The sequence below is a fragment of the Macaca fascicularis genome, chromosome 14 (assembly GCF_037993035.2).
Source record: "Macaca fascicularis isolate 582-1 chromosome 14, T2T-MFA8v1.1".
NCBI classification, from domain to species: domain Eukaryota; kingdom Metazoa; phylum Chordata; class Mammalia; order Primates; family Cercopithecidae; genus Macaca; species Macaca fascicularis.
Window position 1 is genome coordinate 17,447,512 of NC_088388.1, and position 10,043 is coordinate 17,457,554.

General features: G+C 36.9%; 1 protein-coding gene across 1 annotated transcript; it reads right to left on the reverse strand.

Annotated features, from left to right (window-relative positions):
* Window positions 1-4,127: 4,127 nt before the first annotated feature.
* Window positions 4,128-5,057, reverse strand: LOC102123292 (olfactory receptor 4A47). The gene has a single exon (XM_005577898.4). The coding sequence runs from the start codon at window positions 5,055-5,057 to the stop codon at window positions 4,128-4,130; it is 930 nt and encodes a 309-aa protein (XP_005577955.3).
* Window positions 5,058-10,043: the final 4,986 nt, after the last annotated feature.

Consider the following 10,043-nt stretch of genomic DNA (forward strand, 5'->3'; position numbering starts at 1 on the left):
GGTACCTTTTAAATTATTGAGATTTTCAAAATGAATAGCCTCAATCTTGATTGTGAACTGAAACCCAAAATCTTCATTGTTGGCAAAATTTGTCCTAATAACACACATTTATATAAATACTTTTTAATTTTTTATTTTTATGGATACATTATAATTGTATATATTTATGGGGTATACATAATATTTTGACAAAAGCACACAATGTGTAATGATCATATCTGGGTAACTGGGATATCCATCACCTCAAACATTTATCATTTCATTATGTTGAGAAAATTCTAAATTTTATCTTCTAGTTGTTTTGAAATATACAGCCAGTTATAAACTATAGTTGCCCTATCATGATCTTATTCTTCCTACCTAACTGTATTCCTGTATATATTCATCAACTCTTCATCTCCTCTCCTCACTACCCTTCCCATCCTCCAGTAACTACCATTCTGTTCACTACCGTCATGAGGTCAATTTTTTTAAATCTCCCACATGAGTGAACATATGCAGTATTTGTCTTTCTGTGCCTGCCTCATTTTATTTAATATAGTATCCTCCAGTTCCATCCACGTTCCTGCAAATGGCAGAATTTTAGCCTTTTTATTACATTATCTCACCCCAGTTAAAATGGCTATTATGGAAATAACAGAAAATAAATGCTGATGAGGATGTAAAGAAAAGGGAATGATCATAATCTGTTGGTAGGAATGTAAATTAGTACAGCCACTATGGAAAACAGTATGGAGATTCCTCAGAAAATTAAAAATAGGACTAGCATATATCTAGCAATCCCACTGGTAGTTATATATCCAAAAGAAATGAAATCGGTATGTCAAAGAGATCTCTACATTCCCATAATTTGTGGAGCACTATTCACAATAGCCAACATACGGAATCAACCCAAGTGTTCATCAAAAGATGAATAGGTTAAATAAGCATTTGGAAGTTAAGAAAAAGCTCGAATTTGTGGGAGAGAGAATTGTGACTTTTTAATATAAATATTTGTATTTTATACCAATAAAAGTAAAATAATGAAATAGCCTTTACAACATATTGATCATCAATCAGTTATACAAACCTGTATTCCTGCCTCACAGTTGAACCTTGGGTAATCTGAAGGATGGAGAATAATTTTAATCTGTATTTTATCATGTTTGAGTCTATCATTTTAATTCCTTAAAAATCAGTCATGTGAATACTGCTATAAATAAATACTCTTCAAAGTAAGGGCAGAAGTCTGTGGATACTTTATCCACACTTGAAAAACAGCACATATTGTTGAGTCATTCGACTGGTGCATCTCCAAAGGTGATTCTTCTCTAATTAAATTCATTGGGACCTTTATCGTAATTCTGAGGGTAGGCTCTGTATCTCCAGAGATGCCTATGTATAACAAGATTTATAGAACCATGTCCTCTAGGAAAAAAAATTACAAAAGAATAATGAGATCAAAAAGGAAACAGTCCAGTCTAGGCATAAATGAAATATATAAAACCTAGTATTTAAATCATGACCTGCAAAATAGGCAAATCTGTTGAGTGTATAGCCACAGACAAGCTTCATTAAGGGGTCCATGTCACAGACAAAATGACCGATGGCATTGGGGTCATAAGATGGGAGCCCATAAATAAGGCCAAGTTGAATTACTGTGTGCAAAAATCCTCCAGCCCAGGACACCACCAGCAGCACAACACACAGCCATTGCTTCATGACAACCAAATACTTGCAAGGACTTGCAGATGGCGCTATAGTGGTCTAGGCCATCACCAACAGAAGGAAAACCTGTGACCCACCAAGAAAAAAATGCCCTGTAAAGAGCTGGGTGCTGGGTCATACAATATTGGAGAGAGAAATGCATGTTTGAGTATGGAGTGGTTGTGCATAGTCTTCTAGTCCATGAAAAGGCCAATAGGCTTTAGTGTAAATTTGGTTAATCAGATACCTTACTTTATACCAATTTATCTCAGCATTTCTAAGTGAGTGCAAGACCTTTTATTTGGGGAAAAAAATGGTAGAAACTAAAATAAAAGGAGAACATGCAGAGACAAAGTGGAGATCGCCGCTGTTGAATACATCAGAAAGTTCACCAACTGCCAGGAGGCACACACAAGGTGTTTTGAAAAAAGATGATGGCTTAAATGCATATGTGTAATTTTGTATCATCTGTATTTTAATTAGAGCTGAATTAATTATAGTAGGTTAAGGTTGCTAAAGTATGTTTGCGTGTGAGTGTGTGTATGTATCATCTTTATTTTATTTTTAATAAAATGTGTATTTTTTAATCGAGGACAGATGTTATTGATGCTCCTCCAGGTCAGATAGAATTCCCCTTTCCACAAACAGAAACTGCTCACCAGTGAGTTTACTTATTCACGTCCTTTCAGTTTCTTGCTTGTTAGCCCTGGAAGTGGTTATGTAAACACTATTGATACTTGCTCTTCGGTCTCCTTTGAACACTCGTAGCCCCCTACCTTTTGAGTAGCTCTCTATAACATCATTTGTTTCACTTTTTACACCTTTCCACTCTGTTATCTTTTATCTTTTTATGTATATGCTTACTTATTTGTTGTCTCTCTCTCCCCATAATAGAAAATGTTTCTTGGGATGGGCATAATGGCTCACACCTGTAATCCCAGTCCCTCCTGCAGGAATTCAACAACTAATAGCATACACACAAAAGCGCAAGCATAAGAACAAAAAACCGGGCGAGCAACCCCAGTACCTGGTTTTAACTTGACATCACTGAATGAAACACACTTAAGAGGACAGGAAAGACAGTCTTAAATCGCTATAGCAACCCCTCCTTGATTCCACAGCAGTGGCTGCATGGTGCAAAGAGATAATCTGTGCACTTGAGGAAAAAACAGAATAGACACTGGAGATTTAGCATTGAACTCAGTGCTACCTTGTCACAGCAGAGAGCAAAGCCAGGCTGAGCTCAACTGGCACCCACCCATGGAAAATGCATTTGGACCAGCCCTAGTCAGAAGGGAATCCCTCATCCCAGATGTCAAAACTGGAACTTCTTCGCAAGCCTCACCACTGTGGGCTAAAGTGCTCTGGGGTCTTAGGTAAACCTCAAAGGCAGCTTAGGACACAAGGCCTGCAATTCCTGCGCAAGTCCTAGTGCTGGTTTAGACTTAGAGCCAGTGCAATAGGGTGGCACACGACCTAGGGAGACACCAGCCGGGGCTGCCAAGGGAGTGCTTGTGCCACCCATCCCCGGACCCCAGGCAATGCAGCTTGCAGCAACAAAAGTGACTCCTTCCTTCTGCTTGAGGAGAGGAGAGTGAATCGTGAAGAGTCAAGAGGACTTTGCCTTGCATCCTGGATACTAACCGGCCACAATAGGATAGGGGACTGGGAAGAGTTATGCGGCCCACATCCTAGGCCCCAGCTCCCTTCTATGTGTAGTAGCAAACTTCTATACATAGAGAAAAACACACATACATATATTTAAATATATTTACATTTTCAAAGATTATTACCTGAAACATCTTAAGAAACAGATAATAGTGACTTCCTCTGACGAAGAGAACTAGGAGATTGCACTCAGAGATGGACAAGAGATTTATTTCTCATTTTATATTATTTTGTATGGTTTTCATTTTTACTATTTATCATTATTTATTTTGTATTCAATTTTTATTTTAAAAGGCAGAAGTATTACAGTAAAAATATGCATATAGTACAAGTTAAATTGGATGAAAAGGACTGCATTAGTATGAACTATACCATTAACTATTTTAAATAGTATAAGAAGAATGAACTTAAATGACAAGAATCTAACTAGAAATGAAATTAAGTCTCAGAAAGAAAGGCAAAAAGATACATGCATAACTTGATTAAAAAATCAATGTAACTCTAAAATTTCTTAACTAATTCACTACATATTATTGACTCCTTGCTTTATGCATTACATCTTTACAGATAAAATGGAAAACAAGACATTATAGATCTTACATGCTAGCAGGGAGATAAACTGTTATCAATAACACGATCATATAGTTCTTTCTTTAATCATAATTGTAAATGCTTTGAAGAAAAGGAAGATGGCATCAGATTTAAGAACACCCCTGGGTCCCAAGGAAACAGACTGTAAAGTCAAATGACTCTGTTCATGGTGGGTAACTCACTTATGTACTACTTGATATGGGGTCTCTTCTCCAGAGCTTCTTCATAGCACTTGTCATCTCAGAATTTCTCAGAGTGTAGATTAAGGGGTTTAGCATTGGAGTTATGACTGTATAAAACACACTCACTGATTTATCAATGGGGAAGGTCCTAGCAGGTCTAGCATATATAAAAATACAGGGAACAAAGAAGAAGACAACCACAGTGATGTGGGAACTGCAGGTTGAGAGGGCCTTTCGCCTCCCTTTCTGACTAACGTTCTTGAGAGAGTGCAAGATGACACCATAAGAGATGAGTAAGAGCAGAAACACAATAGTGCAAGCCAGTCCTCCACTGGCCACCACTAAAAGGCCAATAACATGGGTGTCAGTACAGACCAGTTTCAATAAAGGGTACATATCACAGAAAAAATGATCAATGACATTAGGGCCACAGAATGGGAGCCCATAAATAATGCTTAGTTGAAATACTGAGTGCAGAAATCCTCCAACCCAGGACACTACCAGCAGCACAACACACACCCATTGTCTCATGATAACCAAATAATGCAAGGGCTTACAGATGGCCACATAGCGGTCATAGGCCATCACCAACAGGAGAAAGACCTCTGACCCACCAAAAAGGTGCTCTGTAAAGAGCTGGGCCATGCAAGATTGGAAAGATATGGAATTATTCCCAAAGAACAAGTCTGAAATCAGTCTGGGGGAAATGGATGAAGAATAAATGATATCTATAAATGACAAGCCAGTAAGAAAGAAGTACATTGGTGAGCCCAGGGTCTCACTGACAGTGACAGTCACTACAATGAGCAGGTTGCCCACCATGGTCAAAATGTAGAAGAACAAGAACAGAACAAAAAGTACTTTCTGCTCCTTTGGATTCTGTGTGAAGCCCAAGAGGACAAAGTAAGTCACATTGTTCCTTGGCTCCATCTATGGTTTGTAGCTGCTGACTTCAGATCATAGAAGCAGTTTACCTATAAAACAAGGGGGGAAAACTTTAAATGCATTATGATTTTAATATTTTATTTACTCATTCAATTAAAAGTGGGTATGCAGTATCTATGTCAAATCTGTTGTAGACTTTGGAATTGCCAAGTTGAAAAAGACACAGTTTTGTACTCTCAGTGATTTGGTAAATAAAATACCAAAGGGAATAAGTTAAATACCAATTAAATAGGAGTCATAATAAATATATTGACATTATTCTTAGGGTTCACAGTGCTAAAACACTAAATCAAACTAGGATCAGGAAAGACTTTTCAGAGGAAGCCGTGTCTTAGCTGAGCTATAAAGGAAAGGTGATAATTAACTACAAGAGAGGATGGGAAGGGAATTCCACATAAAGATACATCCTGTATAAATTCACAGATGTACAATACTCGAGAAACCACTTTAGGTAACTTACATTTTCAAAGTGAGAAGAACTAATTATGAATGGATCTTTTGTAGGTGACAACCAACTGACATGTTCAAATGATATCCATTTTTAATTTTCCAGATTAACCCATTTCTTATTTTCATTACATTAAATGTTACTACCTACATTATTGTTTAAACTAAAAATCGGACAATCTACTTCATTTCTCTATTTCTTTCATATTATTTATCAATATTTTTTTTCAAACCCTGTTAACTCTACCTTCAAAATATCCCAATTGGATCCTTCTCACTACCATCTTGTTACCCCCTGGCCTACTCTAATAGCCTCCTGCAAAGTCTCTCCACTCATATTTTGGCCCTAATGTTCCTTCGTGAAGTAGCCCAAATGATCTTTTGAAAATCTTGTTAATATTATACCATTCTTCTACCCAAAAACCCCATGGAGCCCAGATCGAGCCACTGCACTCCAGCCTGGGCGACAGAGCAAGACTCCGTCTCAAAAAAAAAAAAAAAAAAAAAAAAAAGACCCTAGATGACCTGGATCCAGGCCACCTCCCCAAATCCATCCCTTACAATTTTCTACTTTTATCCTGCTCCAGACAGTTTTGATATTCATCAAATATACAATGTGCTTTTCCGTATCCTTAATTTCATCTATTTTTTGTAGACACTTATTTCAGAGATTAGAAGCCATTTACTTATAAAATAATGGTCAATATTGTGGAAATGTGTATAGTAAGTTTAATCTTTTATTCAATTGAAAAATGTTTATATGACACCTACATTGTGTTATGCCTTTCAAATAAAGTAGTCTCTCAGCCATCATGGAATGTTCACAAACTCATTCAGGTTTAGGGTCTAGGCCAGGAGTAATTATCAGAGGAGAAATACTAGTCCGAACCAAGGAATCACCTTTTCACCATCAGTCACCCACTTTTCCAAACAGAATTATGCCTTCTGTGGTGATAAGATAGATAATAACTCTATTTTAATTTATTCATGACAAGTATTGTATAAATACTGACCAAAAACTTTCTACATTTTCTTCTCAATGATACTGAACTTTCCCCTGAGGAAGTCTCCATTAAGCTAGTTGACTTATAAATGTGTCTGATCAACAGCCTTATTTTATATACTGTGAAAACCAAAAGCCTTATTTACTACGCTTTTACATAAACCATATGTTTAATATGCATGTAGAAAACGCTTCATTTTTCTCAAAGTGTCTATAACACTCTGGTTTTAGAAAATAATTTAGATAATGATAGATGATGATGATGATTAGATAGATGATAGACAACCATTTTATGAGAAATATCTAAACCAGTAAATAATGTTTTTCTAACACTTGCTGTAAGATATCAAATGATAATCACTACTCTGTGTCATAATTGTAAATGAAATTATCATATAAATTTACTGAGTTTTTTTGAGTGCCTAATGAGTTAAAAAATATGGCAGCATGTGTTGTACAGTGCTTGTATCAATATGGATAAAGTGTCTGGAAGTCTTTGCTGAACATCTTTTGGTGCCGCTGAGATTATTCCACTGATGGGGATGGTCCATGGCCGCTATGTGACCATCTGCACTGCATGAAAATCATGACTCAATATAGGTGTGGCCATCTTGCTGGAATGGCATGTGCTGGAAGCTTTATCCAGGCACAGTTTAGATCCTCTCCCCAGTCTGACTTCCTTTCTATACTCCCAACCTCACAATGTGAATAGCTCATTCATGTGTGACTTAAACACTTCGTTGAAACTCCTCTGCATGGGTACTACTGATACACTTGGTCTCTTTGCTGCTGCCAGTGGTGGGTTCAACTGCCTGATGAACATCATCCTCTTGATGGTTTCTTAAGTGCTATCCTATATACTTTGATATCTCACAGCTTGGAGGAAAGATGCAAAGCTCTCTCTACCTGCGTCTCTCACACCACCGTGGTCATCTAATTCTTTGTGTCTGTATGCTTGTGTATCTGTGCCCAGTGACCCTTCCCCAATCAAAAAAGCAGTGGCTGTGTTTTATACCATAACTCCTACGTTAAACCCTTTAGTCTAACCGTCAGAAATGCAGAGGTGAAAGTGCTTTGAGAAACCTCTGGGTCAAAAGATGACTTCAACAGAGAATACAAACATAAGATGATTTTACCCTTTCAATGGTGAAGAGAAAAGAATATAATATCTAAAACTAAGGGCCAAGTAAATACTATATGTCAAAGATGATTCTGGTATACAAGCCATTTGAGCAAAGGTCCGTATAGAAAATTATTTATCATTATATAAATATCCGTTAGATTTATTTATTGCCAATTTGGTTGTTAATCTTCAATGTACTGTCAGAATTGCACAATAAAGTGGTCAGACAAAAACGAATTTAGCAAGTGTGATTATAGATAATTTACATTGTGCTATGGCTTCACAGCACTGGAATTTCTAAATCCAACTGGGCTCTGGGTAGGTTTCCCAGCGGAAGTGATACTTACGATGAGTTTAAAGGAGAAGTGAGAGAAGAGGCTGGAAAAGGGAATTCCATGAAAAGATATGCCATGTATAAACTCACTGAAGTATCACATTGAAGACTCACTTCAGGTAATATATATATTCATAGTGGGTAGAATGCATTATGTGTGCAAGGCTATAGACCAAATTTCTTTGTATTATTTACTAGGGCCACCACCTTATAATAATGATGCTTTTCCGCCGCTTTCCAATAACATGTTCCTAATTTCCATTTGTGACCTTAACTACAAGTACCTTAACATTCATATTTCTAGCAGCATTCAGCTCATGATGAAATATGTATTCTCTAAGACAACAGATGTTTTCTCCTCAGTTCCCCTCTTTCCTTTTTGAGCCTTCACCAGAATCACTTTTCAATGTCCATATTCCTACCCACAGTATCTTCAAGGCAACCCAGGCTCCTTCTATAATGCACTCTCAAACTCTGCAAGCATCTACCCATTACCCAGTTGCAAAGCCACTTCCACATTTTGAGATATTTATTGCAGCACTACCCCACTCCCAGTACCAAAAGCTGTATTATTTTGCTAGAACAGCTGCAACAAAGTAGTACAAACTGGGTGCCTTAAACAATAGAAATGTATCATCTCACAGCTCTAGATCTTAGAAATTCAAAATTAAATATTAACAATGTTGGTTCCTACAGAAGACTATAAGGGAAGGAGATCTTTCCAGGCTCTGTCCTTGGTTTATAGATAACCAACTATATGTTAATACAGCATACTCCTTGTATACAAGTCTGTATTCAAATTTCTGCTTCTATTAAGGACATCAATCATATTGTATTAGGGTCCACCTTAATCATCTTATTTTAACTTGTATACCTCTGCAAAGACCCACCTCAAATAGGGTTATATTCTGAAGTACAAAGAGCTAGGGCCCCAAAATATGAATTTGTTGGGGGAACACAATGAAACAATAATTGTCATACAACACAATTTATGGTCCATAACTGTCACAGTTACAGAGATCTTACAGACCCACCGAAACCTTCTTCTTAGAGTCTTTACTTGAATATTTCTCCTTTCCATAACTTGTAAATTCTGAAGCACTCTAAAATTGTATGTCTTTACTCCATTTCTTCCCTAATTTTCAAACTCATATCTGCAGCTATCTAACTGATGCCTCCAAATAGACCTCAATTTAGGATTTATAAAAGCAAATTTTTAATTTTTCATAATATATCTATTCCTACCTAGGTTTTTTCTACCTAACTAGTGAAATGGTACTCCCTTTGTGTTATTGTTCAGACCAAATTTTAACAGTGTCCTTCACCCCTTATTCTTCTTACATTGTTTATTTATATACTTAATAAGTCCTGTTGACTCTTCCTCTATAATACATTACAAACTTGATCATTCTCACTATCCGCATTCGTTCCTGGTCTACTGCAATAGCCAGGTCTACCTACTTTCCTTTTGGCATTCGACAATCTATGTTCCTGAAGCAGCCCAAATGATCCTTTTTTTGTTCTTATATTATTCAGATCCTATTACTCCTTTGATCACAACCCCCATAGGATATTCCTATTATATACTCAATAAAATCCAATATCCCTACCTTGGCCTACAAGATCTTAGGCGACTGGGATCCAGGAAACTTATTCAGCTAATTTCCTACAATTTTCTATGTTTACCTGCTCAAGGCTTTTTACCACTCCTCAAACATTCGAAATGCTTTTGCATCTTTTTAGTTCTATCCATTCTTTTGCAGATGCCCATCTCAGTAATTATAAGCAGTTTACCTCTAAATTAATGGTAAATATTATAGAAATGTGTATTATAAGTTCAATCTTTCATTTATTCATTCAACGAACAAGTGTTAATTGAACACATACATTGTGTCATACCAATCAAATAAGATAGACTCCCAGGCATCACCAAGCATCCACTAACTCAATTCATCTCAGGATCTATGCCAGGGGTCATGTTATCAGAGGACCGAAGTCTTGATGCCATCTGAGAAATCACCTTTTCAACATGAGTCTCCTACCTCTCTAGGTGGAGGCATAACT